Below are 22,170 nucleotides of genomic sequence, written 5' to 3'. Positions count from 1 at the left end.
GAGTTATGTCGACTTTGCACCCAAGCTGATTATCACAATCTGTGTTCAAACGACCGCAGGAAATACATTCAGGAAGTGCTTTTTCTTTTTTTTTTGTATTTTTTTTGAGTGACAGCTGAGCGCCTGGTGACAGCCCACACGGGAAGGCAGCCCGCAGAGCCGAGCCGAGCCTCAACATGGCAGGTAATGGAGCACTGTGGCTATCGATGCTTTGTGTGTATTTGCCTTTTAACGCTACGATTTGGTGACTAAAAATGGCTGAATTCCGATTACTTGCGGTGGGCTTCCGGGAAGAAAAAAAGTGCTGAGTGAAAAGGCTGGATCGAATACTGTTGGCAAACTTAGCAACAATTGTACCCAATCGGCTAACAAAAGCTGATCGAGGATATCGAAATGACTCACTTTATGGAGGCATGCATCACCACAACTAATTCGTACGTACCGATATCCATGGCAAATAACACTAACTAATACATTCGCTTGTCTCTAATGCATTTAACAGCCATTTGTTGCCAAAGCAGAAGCTAGCGTGTTGAACTAGCTAACGTTAGCTTGAATGCTAAAGTCATTTTCAGCCAATAAGATGACCAAAATACACCAATGTGCCCTGTATCAATGCGAAATATTGTATGTCCTTATTTATTTTACTTGTATTTTCTGTGGGTTTAACAAACAAAACACACAGAGTGTCAAGACCCCTAATACGGTGTTTCCCCGCGTTTAAATATCGAATCTTGTACGAGTTGTTGTTTTATTTTTTCGAAGCACATTCCCTGCGATGACCAGCTGTAAACACGTTTCTTGACACCTTCTGGTCTCTTCCATCAGAAATCGCGCGTGTGTCAAATCACGCAATGAATGGACACACGTTTTTTTTAGTTTTGCTTAGCTTACGTCATTTATTTAAATTAAATTTTAAAGTTGTATTCGTTCCCATGGGCTCACCACCCATGAGAGGGGCCAAAGGGGTCGGGTGCAATGTGAGCTGGGCTGCAGCCAAAGGCAGGGACCCTGGCGGTCCGATCCTCGGCTACAGAAGCTAGCTCTTGGGACATGGAATGTCACCTCTCTGGCAGGGAAGGAGCCCGAGCTGGTGTGTGAGGCAGAGCATTTCCGACTGGATATAGTCGGACTTGCCTCCAAACACTGCCTGGGTTCTGGTACTAGTTCTCTCGAGAGGGGTTGGGCTCTCTTCCACTCTGGAGTTGCTCACGGTGAGAGGCGCAGAGCAGGTGTGGGCATACTCATTGCCCCCCGGCTCAGTGCCTGTACATTGGGGTTCACACCGGTAGACGAGAGGGTTGCCTCCCTCCGCCTTCGGGTGGGTGGACGGGTCCTGACTGTTGTTTGTGCATATGCACCAAACAGCAGCTCAGCATACCCACCCTTTTTGGAGTCCTTGGAGGGTGTGCTGGAGAGTACTCCTGCTGGGGACTCCCTTGTTCTGCTGGGGGACTTCAATGCTCACGTGGGCAATGACAGTGATACCTGGAGGTGCGTGATTGGGAGGAACGGCCCCCCCGATCAGAACCCGAGTGGTGTTTTGTTATTGGACTTCTGTGCTCGTCACGGATTGTCCATAACGAACACCTTGTTCAAACATAAGGGTGTCCATATGTGCACTTGGCACCAGGACACCCTAGGCCGCAGTTCGATGATCGACTTTGTAGTTGTATCATCGGATTTGCGGCCGCATGTTCTGGACACTCGGGTGAAGAGAGGGGCGGAGCTGTCAACTGATCACCACCTGGTGGTGAGTAGGCTCCGATGGTGGGGGAAGATGCCGGTCCGTCCTGGCAGACCCAAACGTATAGTGAGGGTTTGTTGGGAGCGTCTGGCGGAATCCCCTGTCAGAAGGAGTTTCAACTCCCACCTCCGACAGAGCTTTTCCCATGTCCCGGGGGAGGCGGGGGACATTGAGCCCGAGTGGACCATGTTCCGTGCCTCTATTGTTGAGGCGGCCAATCTGAGTTGTGGCCGTAAGGTGGTTGGTGCCTGTCGTGGCGGCAATCCCCGTACTCGCTGGTGGACACCAGCAGTAAGGGATGCCGTCAAGCTGAAGAAGGAGTCCTATCGAGCCTTTATGGCCTGTGGGACCCCAGAGGCAGCTGACCGGTATCGACTGGCCAAGTGGACCGCGGCTTCGGTGGTCGCCGAGGCAAAAACCCGTGCGTGGGAAGAGTTCGGTGAGGCCATGGAAGCCGACTTCCGGACGGCTTCGAGGAAATTCTGGTCCACCATCCGACGTCTCAGGAGGGGGAAGCAGTGCACCACTAACACTTTGTACAGTGGGGATGGGGCGCTGCTGACTTCGACTCGGGACGTTGTGAACCGGTGGGCAGAGATCTTCGAAGACCTCTCCTCAAATCCACCAACACGCCTTCCTTGGAGGAAGCAGAGCCTGGGGACTCTGAGGTGGGCTCTCCTATCTCTGTGGTTGAAGTCACCGATGTGGTTAAAAAGCTCCTCGGTGGCAAGGCCCCAGGGGTGGATGAGATCCGCCCGGAGTTCCTCAAGGCTCTGGATGTTGTGGGGCTGTCCTGGTTGACACGCCTCTGCAACATCGCACGGTCAACAGGGAGAGTGCCTCTGGATTGGCAGACCGGGGTGGTAGTCCCTCTTTTTAAAAAGGGGGACCGGAGGGTGTGTTCCAACTACAGAGGGATCACACTCCTCAACCTCCCTGGTAAGGTCTATTCAGGGGTGCTGGAGAGGAGGGTCCGTCAAGAAGTCGAGCCTCAGATTGAGGAGGAGCAGTGTGGTTTTCGTCCCGGCCGTGGAACAGTGAACCAGCTCTACACCCTTAGCAGGGTCCTTGGGGGTATGTGGGAATTCGCCCAACCAGTCTACATGTGTTTTGTAGACTTGGAGAAGGCGTTTGACCGTGTCCCTCGGGGAGTTCTGCGGGGGGTGCTTCGTGGGTATAGGGTACCGAACCCCCTTATACGGGCTGTTCGGTCACTATACCACCGATGTCAGAGTTTGGTTCGCATTGCTGGCAGTAAGTCGGAATTGTTTCCAGTGGGGTTAGGACTCCGCCAAGGCTGCCCTTTGTCGCCGATTCTGTTCATAACCTTTATGGACAGAATTTCTAGGCGCAGCCGAAGCATTGAGGGGGTCCGTTTTGGGGGCCTCAGTATTACATCCCTGCTTTTTGCAGATGATGTGGTGCTGTTGGCTCCTTCAAACGGGGCTCCCCAACTCTCACTGGAGCGTTTCGCAGCCGAGTGTGAAGCGGTTGGGATGAAAATCAGCACCTCCAAATCTGAAACCATGGTCCTCAGTCGGAAAAGGGTGGAGTGCCCCCTCCGGGTCGGGGGGATGATCTTGCCCCAAGTGGAGGAGTTTAAGTATCTTAGGGTCTTGTTCACGAGTGAGGGCAGGAGGGAGCGAGAGATCGACTGGCGGATCGGTGCAGCGTCTGCTGTGATGCGGACTTTGTATCGGTCTGTCGTGGTGAAGAAGGAGCTGAGCCAAAGGGCGAAGCTCTCAATTTACCGGTCGATCTACGTCCCAACCCTCACCTATGGTCACGAGCTATGGGTCGTGACCGAAAGAACGAGATCCCGGATACAAGTGGCTGAAATGAGTTTTCTCCGAAGGGTGTCCGGGCTCTCCCTTAGAGATAAGGTGAGAAGCTCAGTCATCCGGGAGGGGCTCAGTCGAGCCGCTTCTCCTCCACATCGAGAGGAGCCAGATGAGGTGGCTTGGGCATCTGATTCGGATGCCTCCTGAGCGCCTCCCCTGTGAGGTGTTCCGGTCATGTACCACCGGGAGGAGACCCAGAGGAAGACCCAGGACACGCTGGAGAGACTATGTCACCCAGCTTGCCTGGGAACAACTCGGGATCCCCCGGGGAGAGCTGGAAGAAGTAGCTAGGGAGAGGGAAGTCTGGGCTTCCCTGCTAAAGCTTTTGCCCCCGCAACCCGGCCCCGGATAAGCGGTAGATAATGGATGGATGATGGATGGAAGTTGTATTCGGTTGTTTGTCTTTTTAACATGGGTGTACTTGTGTGAGTCTCTCTCTCTCTCTCTCTCCTTCATTTCATCAAGACCGTATTTAAAATGCAGCAAAAATTAGGGAGGAGATTTATTCCTAAAAAGTTGACCTAATATTGTTGAAAGCCGATGTAATTTTGTGTGCAGTTTGAACACGTCTAAGATGGCAAAAATAAACACTGGTCCTGAAAAAGATCAAGTTAAAATGTATCCCACCCAAGTTAAATAGAAATTGTGCCTGAATAAACACTTGAAAAGATTAAATGTGACTGCTATAGTACTTAAAAGTCAAATACAACTGAACAAAATAGTGTACTGCATTAAATAAATTAAGTCACTGTAACACATACACAGTTTGGTTATTTATTTATGTGATTCTTCACATACTTTTAGAGCGACCTTGCGCACAACTTGCGATCCCATACACCATTTTGAGAATCACTCATCTTTTCAATCGAATCAATCTTTCAAAAGCTCATTCATACTCGTCAAATCCATTGCGATTGTATTGTGAGTATGTGAGTTCGATAGCTTTCAGACCAAATGAATATTTCAGCAGGCTGCGCCGCCATGTGTCATGATCACAGACTGGATGACAGTGTTATTTTAAACCGGTTAATTAGGCAGAATTGGAGGCCATCTCGTAGTGTGACGAACATTCCAAGTCATGTACCTCATGCACTCGTATACAAGACTTCTGCTGTGGTAACGTCAACATAAGTGTTATATTTATGTAAAGCACTGTATTGAAATAGTTAGTGATGGAGTTTATATTGAGATCTAAACCAAATTCATTTTAATACGTTTTCATTAGGACACTTTTGGATAATAAACAATGGCACGAGTCAGATAGACCCAGGAATCCCATTGCTGTTGCAGAGAAACGACTGTAACAGGAGTTCACCATTTCCCCTCTCATGAATGAATAATATGGTAAAAGTATTATTCGTACTGCTTCATTTCCTCATAGTAATTTATTTTTCTCTCTTTTGGGCTGGATCAAATGGAAAAGGTCATTTCATTTTTCTCCCCAGATTGATCCGAAGTGTATCAGCGTCGAAGTGTATCAATTGTAAATGTGAAATTTTCTTTAATGTATTTTATATTTATGACTGTATTCCATAACTCTTATGAAAGCTAGAGTAAGAGATTTTTTTTAAATGAAAAAAAAAATAACTTATTCCCGTTTGCCTGTTGCTCTGATTTCCACTTGTTACCTAAGTTAATGCTATTTTGGTTTAGGAATTGTTTACTGCCTCGTACCCCGACAATTTCATTTGGATTCACAAAGTGATGCTTTTGTACGTTGATTATCCCTGGCCTTCTCTCACTTTTGTGCGCTGATTTCCCTCTTCACATGTTTTATCTTTGCAGGTCTATCTTTATACTTCGAAGATGGCCATGATGATCTGGATGATTGTGAGTACTTGACATCAGAAAAAAGTTGTCATATTAGAAGAACAAAGTTGTTGGATTCATTCTCTTCGTCGTACATTGACTTGATTGTTCTAATTAAATGATTTTAAGTCTTGCCAACGTTTGTTAGGGCCCTTCATACTGTACTCGAATGTACTCGAGTTTGGGTTCTCCTGTTGAGACGGTGTGACTCTATTTGTGTTATTTTCCAATTTTGTTCTTATAAAAGTTATGTTTTATCTTCTATATGAATTTTTAAAAAATATATTTAAAAAAATACATATATGGTGTATATATAAATGAATATTTTAACTTCCATCCATCTGAATCGCTTATCCTTACGCGGGTCTCAGACATGCTGGAGCCTATCCCAGCTGCCTTCGGGCAGAGGCGGGGTTCGTTCTTTTTTCTTTTTTTGTAACTTCATTCTCAAAGTATTGTTCATATTTCTTAGGGGCTTCTTTTTTATTTTTATTTTTTACAAATTTGTAGACTGGCTGTCCATTCATCCATTCTTGTGATTGTCTCACTTTGTTCTTCTGGTATTAGTGAACAATTTTATTGTTTTTCAAGGTTTATGACAAGCAGCTCCCCAGACTGTTGTCAGCCATCCCCGGCTTTGTGAAACAAAATGAAATCCAGTTGGACTGTGAACTGGACTGTCGTGCTTATTGTCCCTAAAGGAGCGACTCCTGTCTATCTTGCAGTTGGATTTGATGACTACGGTTCAGAGTGTGATAGCATCCGCATCACGGCCTTCCTCGACGCAGGCCAGGACAACCTGACTCCACTTGGGAGGCTGGAGAAGTACGCCTTCAGTGAAAATGTCTTTAACAGGTAAAGAGTTTAGAGACGAGAACAAAAAAAACATTTCTATCATCAGATAATCCCGCCATTGTTTACATCTGACGACAGATCAAAAAACTTGTTGCATCTCTGCTGACATTTTCGGGCTTTGATTCAGTGCTTTGCCTCTCTGTGGTGAACTGCAAATGGGTTTTTTTTGTTTGTTTGTTTTTTTGCCAGTTCAGTTAGTTGTTTATACTGCTCCTCCACTATTTGTGGGGCATCGGGACCAAACCCTGCCAAGATTAGTAAAAATCCATGTAAAAATGGCATCACCCCAAAAGGTTTCCAAACGAAAATCTGTCAATGTAGGATTAGTGAATCGCGAAAATGAGACGTAACTCTGTAATTTCTCCCTTGATGGGCGGCACCTCAAAGCACGAACGAAACTATGCAAATGAAATGACACATTAACTATTACACTCTGCGTGTACAAAATAACACATTAAAGAGGCATTAAAAAGCAGTTAAATGCACCAATTGTGACCACAGAAAAGCACGCCGGTAAATGCCGCCGCTGCCTCCTCCAATTCCATAACTGCTGATGGAACACGAACTACAAAACCCAGAATACAATAGCCGGCCTCATTCATTCCGGACCGCTGTCTACATGCTGCTCAAACACATGTATCTTTGGCAGCGTCGGTGTGAGCAGCTGTTGGCTAAGATGAACATTAGAGCACCGCAGGGAGTTGCAATGGATTTCTCAACATGGCACTTTTAAAATAGTTGTTCAGATTCATGTGTTGATACTGGACATGTTCTTTTGTCATCTCCTGTTTTGAGCGAGGTGTTTTGTTTCGTGGCCATCTGTCGGATTCAATTGCAATTTAGTCGTCTTGCCCATATAAGGAGCCTTATGTGGAGCAAGCTATTTTGTAAGTTATTGTAAATTGATGTTGATTTATTTTTGGGAAGGTTATACGAGCCTGTCTGGTTTTAAATCGCGTAACGTTCAAGAGGATTCAGTTTTGGTACAAAAATGTCGTGCGTGTTTGGCTCGCTACCTAAAGCCCGCTTTGTGAGTTTTGACACCCCTGCTGTAGGAAATGGCATCATCGTCAGTGTGCTGATTGCAAAGTGATGCCACATCTGGCAGGAAATATGATAAAAAGTCGGATCCTTCATTTGAACTTGTCAGCTCACTCTTCCGTGTCAAACAGCATCATGGTTGTTGTTTTTGTTTGTGGATTGTGACATGACGCATGTTGTCTTTGCTGGACACTAAGAGAAAAGTTTCCATTTGATATAACCTTTTGAATGTGGAATTGAGATGTTGACGGTGGGTTGACGGTGCGAATGAGAGAGACTTAATGGTTCTCATAAATTGCCAGCAACTATTGCTCCCTCAATAATGGTCCGCAATCATTCATTCAAAATAAATACAACTCGGCTCGTGACTGAATCACAAATAGGTTAATTTTCCTCAATGATCGATCGGTGACATTTCCTCAAGGTGCTCATCCTGAGTTTTGTAACACGGCGTCCAAGTCTTCTTTGCTTGTGACGCCGGAGTGAATTTCTGCATTCCAGGGTGAGTGCTCATCACATACTTGCTCAAGCTTCACACAATAAGCAGAGTATTGACAGAAGCCTTCGAGGTTAGTTCCATTCTGAACGTGGGTTCACATTTACAACAATAGCCACCATTTGTTATTTACTTATTCACATCCTGCAGGTTAGAGAAAACAAAGCGGACAGGAACAACTTTTGTTCTTTGCATAAACTTTCAGCTGTTCGCAACCAGCTTCTCAATGCTTGACTATTTGATTTTGCAATGAGTGTGCGTGTCCGTGTGCGCAATGGAGTTCACCGTGTGAACACTGTCTGCTCTCACAAGTTGTCGGCGGGTTAACTAACGCGACGCTCCTCTTGCATTTTAGACAGATCGTGGCCCGCGGGCTGCTCGACGTACTCCGTGAGTTCAGCGATAACGAAAATGACTTCATCAGTGTCATGGAGACGGTTGCCAGAATGTCAGAAGATGGAGGTAGATGCATTTTCCCTTGTATATACTAGCTGGTTTCAGTATATCACTAGACATGCCGTTTGGAGCTTCAAGTGGAGAGTAATGCATGCGTGTGTCTTGTCAGAGCCGACTGTACGAGCCGAGCTGATGGAGCAGGTCCCAAACATCGCCATGTTCTTACACGAAAGTCGGCCCATCTTCCCCGCGGCTTTCTCCAGATACTTAGTACCCATCGTTGTCCGATATCTCACCGATCCCAACAACCAGGTCCGATTCCAAACGATTGTTTCCCCCTGATGACTCAAGAAACCATTCAAATGCTATTGTTGCGTACTTTATCGTCCAGGTGCGAAAGACCAGCCAGGCGGCACTACTGGTGCTGCTGGAGCAGGGCCTCATCTCAAAGGCTGACATGGAATCCAAAGTTTGTCCGGTTCTGCTGGACCTCACAGAACCCAGCAGCGACGACGATTACAAGATTGAGGCGGTTGCTGTGAGTAATTTGAACCCAATCGTGTCCCATAGACGCTTTTATGTTTCAGAACTCACAGTATATCACTACAAGGTCGACCGTAGTCGGATTGAGGATGTTCGCGGAACACATTTCTCCAACTTCTCCAAGAGTGATTTGAGTCAGGAGTCAGTCCAATCAATGTGGTGGCGATTGGAGAATCTCGTTCAACTAGCACACTTTTTTTTTCTAGCCTGCACGCATATTGTGCTCAGTAAAAACTTTTTAAATATTATTGTTTACGTGGTAATAGTTGAAGAAAATTGTGTTTGTCTACTATTGCTTACAACTTAATTGAAGGTCAGATCGTGGACTGCTGCCAGCAATTATTTGTAGAATACCATATTTTCTGCACTCATAGTTGCACCTAAAAGCCTTCCATTTTCTGAAAAACTCACAGCGCGCCTTACAAACCGATGTGCCTTGTGTATGGTCATCACAGTAATATGTCAACCCCAAAATGGCTCCTCGCTAGAGACAAGATTACAATGCAGAGTTCAAACCTAAGGTTTCGCAGTTGAACATGGAAATAGAGCAGCGGCAAGAGAGTTCAACGTTTACAAGTCAATGTTATAACTTGCTGTTGGTTTAGTGAATCTGTCGCTGCTTTATTAAATATTGTTTAATATTCATGTATTACGCCATATCAGGGTGTAGTGTAGTGTTCTGTTGGCATTTCCTTGAGCGTAGCTCCATCTAGTGGATGCATTGTAGATTGCGTCTTATAATGCGGTGCGTCCAGTATATGAAAAAAATAGGCCATGAGTTGAAGGTGCGCCTCATAATCCAGCGCACCATTGAGTGTGGAAAATACGGTAGATTTTTACTGTATCTCGATCATCCCACCGATGAATCGAGCAGCTGGATACAGATTGGTTTTATGATTCAAAAAACAAATTGTGCAGGTAGAATTGTTATCCACGTAGGGTCGCCATCATCACGTTCCACACTAATGTCTGTGACTTTGAGTGTGCGTGGCTTTAAAGGGTGAGGCCTGACCTGTTAAGTGACGTGGGAATCAGCAAATGCGTGCATACAGTTGGCTGTTGCGAGCTCAGGTTCGCCATTACAGTAACGGGCTGTTAAACCGTCTGCACTTTGAGTACCTTTTCTTGCCACTGTATGTAAGACGAGCATTTAACTGTTCATTTAGCCTATGCACATATAAAAGCAGGCCTTGTTTTCATATGGCTTCTGGGTTAGCGTTGACATTTTCTTTGGGTCATGTTTTTCATGGATGTGCTCTTCACTCATCCATTCCCCTCAAAAACATTTTCTACTGGGAAAGCCTCAGCACATCTTGAGCCGTGTTGCGCCTTTGCATCTGTGTTCAGATCATGTGTAAAGTGGTGACCATGCTGAGCAAAGACACGGTGGAGCATCTCTTACTGCCACGATTCTGCGACTTGTGTAGCGACGCCAGACTCTTTCAAGTGCGCAAGGTAATGCATTTGACTTTTTCCATTTTACTTTGGGATTCTATATATATATGCAGTTATGGTATGTGGCCATTTAGGAGGAATTTTTGCCATGAATATGCAAGCCAGACTTATTTCAGTTTTGCGCATCAGATGGAAGCGCAAATCCCTGTGGAATGTTTATTCCCCAATGACAGGTGCCAATTTTGAAAGGATACAAATGCAAATGTTGTTGTTTTTTTTCTACCCCTTATATTCTAGGTCTGCGCAGCAAATTTTGGAGAGTTCTGTTCAATTGTGGGTCAGGAGGCCACAGAAAAACTACTGGTAAGGACTTTTAAAACAATTCATTTACCCCCCAATGTTACTCTTCCGATTTTGTGTGTTTATCTTGGGCCATTGTAGACAGAGTGGCCTTTTCAAAAGGAGTCATACAATGCACTTTTTTAAAAAATCAAATCAATTGCAAGGTCGTTTAATCATGTCTCTTACATATTTTGTCAAAATACCCACTAACAGGCTTTGTTTACTACGACGAACCTTGCAAGAGCAGAGCATAAGGTTTTAAAAGAAAATGCCCAGATAGAAAATCAAAGCACTTTCACACATGGAGGCAGCAGCTCCCACACGAGTGTTTACCAAACCAAATTGTGCTGTATTATCTTATGTAAATTGGCCTGTGTAATAGTTGCGCAGAATTGCTCAGCCGCAGACTATTTTCAGAAACGGGCAGATAAGATATTTGCCTTGCTGGTTTAGTTTTGCACTTGATTGCTGGCAGAGACCAAATGATTTGTATACAAGCCCCCTTAGAAACAATTCTCTTTACTGCTTTTAACATAGATTCCCAAGTTCTTCGACCTGTGCTCAGACAGCCTGTGGGGCATCAGGAAAGCCTGCGCCGAGTGCTTCATGATGGTCTCCAATTCGACGTCACCTGAGGTGCGGCGTGCAAAGTTGTCTCCGCTCTTCATCAGCCTCATCAGCGACCAGTCCCGCTGGGTGAGACGAGCACACATCAAACGTATACTGCTGTTGCCAACTTAACTTGTCAAGACGATTTTAATGATCTAGCGCCAATCCACAGTAAGTTATTTTAAGGCACTTTACACATTGAGCAAAATGAAAAACGCACTCCTCCTCTGTGTGTATATTTAAGAAAACCCACTCCTCAATTCGATAAACAGTACCGCTATTTAATTATGACAATTTCACCCATTTTAGGTCATAAAAATGTGGCTTCAAGTAAAATAACGAACAAAACGTTCTTGCAATATTTTATTTAGGTGAGGCAGGCTGCCTTTCAGTCTCTGGGCCGTTTCATCTCCACCTTTGCCAACCCAACAAGCGCAGGCCTCCACTTTAGAGAGGACGGCGGGCTACTCGATGTTACCAGGTGCACGTCAGACAGGTAAAGAGGGGAACACACATTGCAGTTTTTAACCACTGAACCCCTCACATGACAAGAAACCACTCAGCATGTATGTCCTTACTGGTCTTGTATTGTGTACTTGAGATGAGCAACGTAGTACCACAACTGACCTGTGAGAGGCAGCGCTGTACTACGGGGCAGTAAATGGAATGGAAAATACAATGAAGAAAGTAGCTAGGTTTAATATTAACTTATCTGGTGACTATATTTTGGTTCCAAACCCACAAACATTTTTATCGCGTTGAATGACTTGTGAGACCCATTAAACAAACACTGTTGACCACACACACACACGTTAGGATTTGCGATTGTAAATATTGAACAGGTTTATCATATTGCGATTTTAAAGCCTGATTGTTTTGCGAGCAGAGAGGACAAAGAAAAAATATATACTTAACATACCAAATACCAGAAGATAATTGGTCACAATAATCTTTCAGAGACATTCAATAGCTAAGCCTTTGTTGACTGTGAAAGAAAAGGAGGGAAAATGCTCAAATTTGGCCCGATTGTTAGCATACGTGAACCCCACACAAGACGGTGTGGTGTCGTTATCTCAATTAAAAAAAATAGTCAAAACATTTCCAAAATTGGCAAATTATAGAGGAAAACAAATGTGTTGGTAACTGATCCTTGAACGCATCCTACGCTTGAGAACCGGATAAGTCAGATAATTTCCATCCCATTTCCTGCATTAGACAGATTGATGTTGGGAAGCGTTTGGCATCCGTGTGTTTGTCATTCTAGCGACTGCTCCTTGAACTCCCTCAATTGCGCTGACATCAGCGGCCGCCGCACGGAACGAACGATCGCTCACACGCCTCCCAACCAAGATGGCCGTGCCACGCCGTCGCCGGAGCACGTGCCGGCGGTCGAGGAGATGAACTACGACGACAATTGCCACAGCTTCGCTCACGGAGAGGCGCTCGACAACTTGTCGCATGCCGGCAACAACGCCAGGAATGCCAAAGACTTCACACAGGCAGATGAGAACTTTAACTCCTTCCATTTTTGGAGGCCTCCTCTACCAGACATCAGCGGCGAACTGGAATTGCTTAGCTGTCAAATGGGAGACATGATTGAGAAGAAGAAGAATAAGGAGGATTCAAAAGAAGCAGAAGATTTCCAAAGTCTTCCCGATTCCAAGGCCAACCCTGGTAAAACTACCAGCGACCAGATCCAGATGGTCTTAGACTGTTTGCAGCCGCACATGGACGACCCGGATGTCCAAGGTGAGTGAGCGCACAACATGGGGAACAAGGATGCATTATCAGTGTCCGGCGTTTGAGTGGCGGCCCCGTGGGACCACTATGAACAGAGTTGTATGTTCCTGATGTGCTGTAATCAGCTTCACTGAAGAATGTGGGAAAAATGCTTTGGGGCAGCTTTGTGTCGCCATGCCGACTGAGCTCTGCCGTTCTCCCCTAGCTCAAGTTCAGGTATTGTCTGCGGCTCTGAAGGCTGCTCAACTCGACAACCCGTCCGACGACAGTCCCACGGAATGCCAGCCGGTCGACTCACCCGCCGACGCTGACGCAGACAACCCGCTTGTTGCAAGCAAATCGGTGGAAGTTCAGTCCGAGGCCGACGAGATTCTTGCCGAGGAGGAGCAAGCGACTGATAGCCACCCGGTCACTGAAACGTGTCCGGTCCAAGAGCAAGGAGACGTGGAGACACAGACGGAACCCCCGGAGGATGCGGAAGAGTCTCCAATTGACTCCCCGGTTCTGGTATGAGGTCCTTTAAGATGAACTTCTAAATATATAGACTTGGCGTTATCCCTGTTGGTTTTACAACATAGTGTTGCGCTTCAGGTCTCTGAACTAATTGAAAGTGTGGAGGAAGAGGGCAAAGATGATTTGGTGTGTAAAGATAAGCCTAAAGTCCAGGTCGGTGCTTCCGCCTCTTATCATTTCACGGTGATTGGTAATCACTGCTCTAACTGATCCGAAAAACTTGCTATCTCGTCTTGCTGGCCTGCAGAATGTTATCCCCCAGCAGCTGTTGGATCAGTACCTCTCCATGACGGACCCGGCGCGGGCTCAGACGGTGGACACGGAGATCGCCAAGCACTGTGCCTTCAGCCTGCCGGGCGTGGCCCTCACTCTGGGTCGACAGAACTGGCACTGCCTCAAAGACACCTACGAAACGCTGGCCACTGATGTCCAGGTAGGAGTCGAACCACTTTTAGCCCTCGAAAGAAGACAAAGCAAGGCAGCTTCATTTCTATTGCACATTTCATACACAAGGCAACTCAATGTGCTGCACTAAAGCCATGAAACCTCTCCAAAAACAACGTTCGGAACATGGCATTCAGAAGCAATGAAGAAAAAAAAACCGAAAGTCACTTCCAAAAATTATAAAAGAGTGTTCATTGACAACATTTAAACACATTAAAAAAAAAAAAATGCGAACAAATTGGCGAACGTCTGTAACGATTTGCAAACTTGAATGAACCTTGACAAAAAAAAATCAACATTCAATACATTTGCAAACATTCGCTACTCAGTCGGTCGGATAAGGGCGTACCGATAAAGGCAGCAAGCTAAATGGTAAGTGAGCAGGCTCTCATGGCTGCAAAATCAATGGTAAATGGGCTGTCCGTGTAGGTCGCAAATAAAATGGTAAATAGTCAGCCTGTGATGAGTGCAAGCGTGAAGAGAAATGAGCCGCCTTCGTAGGCAGCAACCGCAAAAGGCAAATGCGGGCGGGGCTCCTACTAGCAGTCAACTAAATAGTAAAATGGATAGTCCGCTCGGGTAGAAACCTAAAATGGTCATCTTGGCAACCTGTTTAGGCAGCAAGTGAAATGCAAAATGGGCAGCGCGCTTAAGTAGCAGACTTAAAAGATAAATGGGAGCTCATCTCGGCAGTAAACTAAATGGCAAATGGGCAGCCAGTTAAATGTGAAATAGGCGACCAACGATCGGGTAAATGGGCGGTCTGTTAAGATGGCAAAATAAATGCTAAATGGCTACCCCATCTAGGCAGCAAGGTAAATGGACTGCCTGTTTTAACAGCAAATTCAATGGTAAATGTACAGCCAGTTGGTGAAGCAAACTCATTATCCAGTTTGTTCTTGCTCCTTAAAATTCAGTCCTATTTTTTTATGTTCAAAATGAATTAGTTGCTCATACAATATGATTCCATTATCCAGTAACTGTGGATTTCAGTTTTATCATTTAATGCAATGTTTGTGGTCTTTTGGAGGATTTTCTTGCCGCAAAGTCCAGATGTTTTGGTTCGAGCGCTCTGCCTTTTGAACTGGATGATTTCCAAGTAACTTATGCGTCTGCCTCTTCCCGCGCAGTGGAAAGTGCGCCGCACGCTGGCGTTCTCCATCCACGAACTGGCGGTCATCCTGGGCGACCAACTGACAGCGGCGGATCTGGTTCCCATCTTTAACGGCTTCCTCAAGGACCTGGATGAAGTCCGCATCGGTGTCCTCAAGCACCTCTACGACTTCCTCAAGGTATTACTGGAGCCATCTGCTCTTCCCATTGTCAATGCAACAAAGGACTATGAGGACATTTGTTAGCATGTTACTTTATAGTCCCACGCTAACGCATTAACTTAACTAATTAAAATTTGCTAAATATTCCATGTTATAACATGGAGGCCCGCGGCTAATAAAGTGACGTGGCCAATAAAAATATATTTAGCTCTTGCGGCTTTGTTTTCTGGAAAATACAGTATGATTCTGTGGCTTTTTTATTTTGTTTATTTTTTTGCCCCTCACACAACTCTGCTAAAATTCTCGGAAGGCTGACTTTATAGAAACTACTTTTTCCCTTAGCCTTATTTTACAGTATATTATCGCTGGTCAATGTCCACGAGGCAAACAAACAGACAAACCTGTTTTCTGAAGCTTAGCCATGATTGGTCGTTACATGAGCCCTAAGCAACTGTGACGTCAGCTCGTGGCAAAATGAACCTGAGATTGACAAAAACAGGAAGGTTTTCCTGCTTAACTCGTATTGCATTATTAATCAAGATGCTCTGTTGCAAAAAAAAAAAAAAAAACATCACCAGAACAGTTCAATTTTGCCGTTCCAGTATAAACTTCATTTTCTTGTGACAAGAAAGTGATCTAATGTCAGAAAAACTACGTGGGCAACCCAGTTAGTGAGCCAAATTAATGGTCGATGGGCAGCTTGTTCAGGCAGCTTATGGCCGCGAAATAAATAAGTGGGCAGCTTGTCCGGGCATCAAGCTATTGTCAATGGTGAAACAAATGAAGACTCATTCACTCGTGTTATCTAATCTAATTATTCAACAGGAAAAAAAACTCACCAGTTTTGTCGATGCACGTTTTGTCATTGTTACTATTTTGTGTTTTCAGCTGTCTTATATTCAGAATTATTGTGCCAGCTGTTGCCTCGGTCCCCACTTGACAGCCTGTCAAAGTTTTCCCATGTGAAGAGACGTTTTGATGTTGTGGTTACAGTTGCTTAATGCGGACAAGAGGAGAGAATACTTGTACCAGCTCCAGGAGTTTATGGTGACCGACAACAGTCGCAACTGGAGGTTCCGATACGAGCTGGCAGAGTGCGTTTGGCTGACATTTCTAATCCCGCCGTGAAGGTCTGTGGAGAATTAACCTCCATCCTTGCTGCGGCTCCCCTTCTAGGCAGCTGATCCTGATCATCGAGTTGTATAGCCACTACGACGTGTACGACTACCTCAGGCAGATCGCACTCACGCTTTGCTCTGACAAGGTCTCGGAAGTCAGGTGGATTTCCTACAAGCTGGTGGGTCACTTATTCGAGCTTAGGCCCGTAACTGTGAAGGTTCTTTGCTCTCGCAGTTTGATGGATGGATAGACCGGGTGGATCCAGACTTCCTTGTATTGTAAATAGGACGTCATCCTATTCCGCTGTCTTGATGTCAGGTGGTGGAGATCCTCCAGAAATTGTATTCAAGCGGTGCTGACGATTTGGCCGTGAACTTCATCAGCGTGCTCACTGTCAGGTTCTGCCATTGTCCCAAGTGGGTGGGACGACAAGCCTTCGCCTTCATCTGCCAAGTGAGTCATTTGGCATGAAAAACGTCTCGATGTTGAGTCCTTCTGCACCTCCTCATGCGTTATATTTGTCACTTGGTTGCATGATTCCAGGCGGTGGTGGAGGAGGACTGCATGCCCATGGATCAGTTCAGCCAGCACCTCCTGCCCAGCCTGCTCAGCCTCTCGTCAGACCCGGTGGCCAACGTGCGTGTGCTGGTGGCCAAGGCCCTGCGACAAAGCGTCATGGAGAAAGGTTCCAGTTGAGCGTCGTACCTATCGGCACTCTTCGACTTACATTTTGTTCTTGCCGGTTGGGTTTTTGTTTGTACGTCCTAAATCTATCATAATAATAATAATAATAATACATTTTGATATATAGTATCTCAAATTGAAGGTGACGTCAGGACTTAAAAGTGTGCGTGCGTGTGTGAGCGCGCGTGTCATTGTATATAGAACACACATTTACTAAAACCCCATGCACTTCAAAAACAAACTTTCAATGCTGGGAAAAGAACAAATTTGGCCGCATGACATCACTTCCGGTCCGACTCACCCACACGTGGTTTCCAAATTCTAGAATGTTTACAGTTGGCAGGCCGAGTCCTTTGGAAAGGCTCCCCTCATGTAGTCTCCGTGGACTGCATAAAACGTGGCAAATTTGGACAGGCTCAATGTGGATTTGGACACCACGTCCAATCGAGTTGTACCGGAAGTGACACCATGCGGCCGAAAATGCGGCCTTCGGAGGACCCAGTTATACATTTGGACACAGCCACTTTTTATGTATTTTTATGATCAAAGTTGTGGCAGCCATGACATGCTCTTTTTCACAAGGCAATCCAGTGGTTAAGACGAGTATTACACCTTTCAATGGCTCATTCCAACAATCAATCAATCAACCTTTATTTATATAGAACTTTTCATACATAAAAATGCAATTCAAAGTTCTCTACACGCTTGAAAATAGTTCAAACTTACATTAAAAAAAAAAAAAAATCTGAATCAGCTCATGTCATGTGAACATTTAAATTTTCAGAAATTGAGGGCCGTTCCGAGTGTGGGCGCAGGCCCATCGTTGCTGTAACATGTCCCAATATCAAATGGAATGAAGGCAGTACTGCAATGTAATACAACACAAATTGTCACTTGTGGTGGTCGTTGGTGAGCGAATGCTGTCGTGGAAAAAAATATTCAAGTATGGATTAACTGCTAACTTCCTTCTAATTTAGCACATTTTAAATTAGAGCATGAATGTTAAATACGCAGACATATTTTTAAAAGCAATGTGCAAATATCATATACTGCCCAAATTTTGCAGGTTTGTCAATCGTCCGTCTGTCATCGCTTCAAGTCCAACCAAAACTCTCAGTCAGTCCGTCACTGTTATTTTAACCACGTTTCCGTCATCGCTAAATTACAGTTGGTCACTTGCTATTTTTGGATCATCATCAAATTTTAGCAATCTGCAAGTCCGTCGTTGTCAGTCTGTCACTCCGTCATCAACGCTAAATCTACCCATGATCTACTGTATACTGGTGAGGTCACAACGAATGTGAGCTTCCTTTATCTTTTGTCAAGTTCAAAGTGGAGATTTTGCAGGCTGCAATAGAGGGCTCTGTCCTTTTGGCAATTACCCATAATGCACCACCGGCGACCATATTGGAGGGCTGTTATAAACGAGCTATACACGAATGGCCGCCGGTGGTGCATTGTGGGTAATTGCTAAAAGGACAGAGCCCACTATTGTGGATATTTTAAGGCAGACTTTTTGTAGTCTGAAAGTTGAACATGGCTTGAATGTGGTGAGGTGCCCATTCTCGCTCTTCAGAGCTAATGCTAAGCTAACTAGCGCTCAATCACCCTCCCGCCCTTGTGCTGTGTTCAGCCTACTTCAAGGAGGCGGGCTGCACCTCGTCGGATGAGCTGGAGGAAACCTTGATGGCGCTCCAGTCGGACAAGGACAGGGATGTGCGCTTCTTCGCCAGCCTGGACCCCAGCAAAAGCCTGACCATGGATACGGCCCCCCTCATCTAGCTTCCGGAACACACGACCACCCACTCTCTCTTTACCAGCACACCCAAACTGGATACCCCCCGCCCCCCTCACCTCGTCCAACCTCACCTTGTGACCGCTAACGCAAAAAACATGAGCACACACCCTTCTGTGGTGGGATGCAACACACAAGAGCGGTTTTCAGGAAATGAGCAGGACTCAAATTGTTTTTCCTCCACACTAACAAGCTTGACTCTCCAAAGCTAAGCGTGTGCTTAGCATTGAAGTCTTTTTTTTTTCTTTTTTGTATTTCTGGGCTCCTTTTTGAGCATCTTAAAGGAAGAGATGGCGTCTGCCTTGACTCTTTGACGCTCGCACTAACTCAGGGGGACTCAAGTTACCCGCCGCCATTTCTGACCTAAACTCCTCATCTTCCGCCTCCTCAGTTTACCAAAACAAAATAATAAAATGTGACATCGACGAAATACCTCCTGGACATGGCTGCCCTCCATCAGGCTAGCCAATAAAAAGCATCCTCACAAGGGCTGGAGCACATTTTAAGCATGCCCCCCCCCCCCCATCCTCTTGTGTGTGTGTGTGTATAGTCTCTCCTATGAGCTCTCAGTGGATCTGATTGAGCGCTTGTACAGTAGCACAGCAGACTCATCCTCTCTCCACTCCCTTTGTGGCGGAATCGTCAACTTTTAAGGCTTTTTCCCTCCAATTTGTATACCATTTTAAACCCTGCGGATAAATTATGACTTGATGCAACCAAGGCCAGTGTAGCGAGGGTTTGATATTGAGGCACCCTTGTTGGTCCTTGTCACTTGTAAATGTCTTTTTGTTTTTTTTTTCTTTAATGATTTCATTCATTGACTTGAGAGCTAATTTTGTGCATGTACATGTCGCAATAATGGTGGCGGCGGCTCATCTCGTATGTCAGTTTTGTGTTGTCCATCTCATTTTTTTACGAAGTAGAACAGTTAATATATACTGTACATTTTATTGGAAATTATTTTTCTTCTCAATTATGCACCACTGTTTCAAAGATTTTATATGCTAACTTTACAAGATTTACAGACCTTTGTAATATTCAATGGTTTCTTTTAAAAATAGCTTTTATGTTGTTATTTTTAGTACTCTGTAATTAAAATTATGAAAATTGTTTTTTCCCCCTTGTTTTGATGACGATAGATGTTTTTTCACTGCAGAAATCTGTAGACATTAGCAACCTTAAAAAACAGCCACGGTAACTACATTAACCCGCAGCCATAAAATGTTAAAAATGACTACATCATACATTCATTCATTCATCTTCCGAGCCGCTTGATCCTCACTAGGGTCGCCGGAGCCTATCCCAGCTGTCTTCGGGCAGTAGGCGGGGGACACCCTGAATCGGTTGCCAGCCAATCGCAGGGCACACAGAAACGAACAACCATTCGCACCCACACTCACACTGAGGGACAATTCATCATACAATTTTTTTTTTTTATTAATGCCTATTCTTGCACCTGTATGGAGTTAAAATGACTGGACGTTTGTTTTAAATTTGTATTAATTATACTAAATTAAAAACGTATACAGCTTTCAAATGTAGCATTTCGTTGTTTTAAATGTGTATTTTAATTACTGATTGAAATGGTTTTAAATTCTATTGATAAAAATGCAACATTTTGGCTCATTGAAAAATTCCAATACAATTACAGTAAGTTTGTTTTTATTGTTAAAAAATGCATGGAATCAAGATGCACCAACTATTAGCCTTAACTTTCTGCGTAGTGCTATTTTTTTCTACTGAGAAACACTTTCGTTATTGTTGTTTTTTTTTAATTGCATTTACAATAACTTCAGTGAGTGCGTGTTTCCACTCGAAAAACTGTACAGTTGCGTCTCTCACTTCCGCTTAAAAAGCAACAGTTTCCTGTCCCACGCGGTACTGCCGAAGCAGCGTACCATCTCCATGTTGCAATGTTTTTCCAAATGCTGCCTGGCGTGTTCGCTCACGTCCCCGCGCACTGTAAGGTTCTTGAAATGGTGAAAGTCCGAGCGCCCAAGCTTCCTAAGCCTGCGGGCCGCCGAGCGGTAGCACTTCCAGGGCTGCGCCTCCAGTAGAAGATGCCGGCTAAGCTCGGCCAGTCGTGAGAGCAACCGCAGCAGGCCGGCGTCGCCGTGGTTCAGGTGGACCCACATGGTGACGGCCAGGCACAGGGTCAGGTGAAAGCTGGAGCTCTCGTGATGGGCCAGGTGTTCCCGCAGCGGTGCGCAGTCACCGGTGATGTCCAACAGGGCGAAGGTGACGCCGCCCTGGAGGGGGTTATTCTCCTGGGCTCGCCGGATGAGGGTCTCGTCCAGATCCAAGCCCAGTAGGTGAACGTTGGTTCCACCTTGCGTCTCCACCAGATGCTTGTAGAGGGCTACACTTAGTTCCTGACAGTCGAGGAAAACAAATACAGACTTTTCACCATCAGCCTTTCGTCTTATTATTAGAATGACTTTAATGCATAGTTTTTAAACATATTCCACGATACAGCATTTATTTGTATTGGTATTAAATGTTATTCGACAAACCCCCGAGTTACAGCCCACGTCCAGCAGCAATGTTGTTTGACGGGGGTCGTTGTAGCCTAAATCCTGAAGAAGTGTTCTGGGAATAACATTTAATCTGTTCTCCGGTGGGTTAAAAGTGTAATAATTGATAAAGTTTCCATACGGAGCCGCGCCGGGGTCCTTGATTTCCTCATTAGTGTCATCGTCGTTCACACATGCTGCCATTGTAAAGTGTGTGGCGCAACACTCAAATGCTTCCGGGTAGAGATAAACAATTTGTTTTGATCTTCCCAATGTACGTGCGTAAAATGTACAAAATTGAGAGAGAAAGAAAGAGACTCTGTTTATCCTCACGAGGGTCATGGGCATGTTGGAGCCTACCCCAACTGTCTTCGGGCATTAGGCGAAGTACACTCGAACAAGTTGCCAGGCAATGGCAGGGCACACATAGACAAACAACCCTTCGCACTCACAGTCACACTGAGGTACAATTTAGAACGGGGGTCAAACTCATTTCACGTTGTGGGCCACGTACAGCCCCGGTAGATGTCAAATGGGCCGGACCATTAAAATTATACCATACTCTGCTATAAATAACTACAAGAATATGCATTTCTTTCGAATGTTTGACCCCCCCTATTTTAGTGTTCAGTCAAACTGTCATACGTGTTTTGGGAATGCCTAAGGAAATCGGAGCGCCCAGAGAACATGCACACTGGAAGTGTCTCGAATAGCCACATCTTGAAGTGTAGACGTGACGTGAGAATTTTTTTATTCATACGATACAATACATTTATACAGCGCTTTCACAACAGTTGCAGCTGTGACAAATCACTTACAGAAGATTGAACATAAATTAACATGAATGAATACTTCTCCACGTGCCGACATGAGTTTTCTCTGGGTGCTCCGTTTTCCTCCTACATTCTAAAAACGTGCATGGCATGGAACTCTTTATATTAACCCTAGGTGTCATTGGGTGCGTAAATGGTTGTTTCTATTTGTGTGCCCTGCGATTAGCTGGCAACCAGTTCA

At 45.2% G+C, this 22,170-nt stretch overlaps 2 protein-coding genes across 3 annotated transcripts; one reads left to right on the top strand and one right to left on the bottom strand.

Moving 5' to 3' along the window:
* The first annotated feature begins 48 nt into the window (after positions 1-48).
* On the top strand, positions 49-19,753 carry ppp4r1l (protein phosphatase 4, regulatory subunit 1-like). The gene is made up of 20 exons (XM_052075082.1): positions 49-183; positions 5,374-5,418; positions 6,123-6,252; positions 8,145-8,251; positions 8,355-8,497; positions 8,577-8,723; positions 10,076-10,183; positions 10,421-10,486; positions 11,003-11,161; positions 11,446-11,570; positions 12,339-12,823; positions 13,020-13,321; positions 13,406-13,480; positions 13,575-13,760; positions 14,902-15,063; positions 16,039-16,139; positions 16,222-16,342; positions 16,483-16,617; positions 16,708-16,849; positions 18,482-19,753. The coding sequence occupies exons 1-20, from the start codon at positions 177-179 to the stop codon at positions 18,628-18,630; spliced, it is 2,895 nt and encodes a 964-aa protein (XP_051931042.1). The 5' UTR covers positions 49-176; the 3' UTR covers positions 18,631-19,753.
* A 483-nt stretch (positions 19,754-20,236) lies between these two features.
* LOC127607141 (pre-miRNA 5'-monophosphate methyltransferase) lies at positions 20,237-21,932 on the bottom strand. 2 transcript variants are annotated; one of them, XM_052075268.1, is made up of 2 exons: positions 21,490-21,932; positions 20,237-21,015 (listed from the first exon to the last, which is right to left on the bottom strand). In XM_052075268.1, exons 1-2 carry the CDS (start codon positions 21,502-21,504, stop codon positions 20,482-20,484), a joined length of 549 nt encoding a protein of 182 aa, XP_051931228.1. In that variant the 5' UTR covers positions 21,505-21,932; the 3' UTR covers positions 20,237-20,481. The 2 variants fall into 2 exon arrangements, with proteins under 2 accessions (XP_051931228.1, XP_051931227.1); XM_052075267.1 differs by having other exon boundaries at positions 20,263-21,015; positions 21,157-21,880.
* Positions 21,933-22,170: the final 238 nt, after the last annotated feature.

This window comes from Hippocampus zosterae, chromosome 9, assembly GCF_025434085.1.
Source record: "Hippocampus zosterae strain Florida chromosome 9, ASM2543408v3, whole genome shotgun sequence".
NCBI classification, from domain to species: Eukaryota; Metazoa; Chordata; class Actinopteri; order Syngnathiformes; family Syngnathidae; genus Hippocampus; species Hippocampus zosterae.
This window is presented reverse-complemented; position numbering and strand designations above follow the sequence as displayed.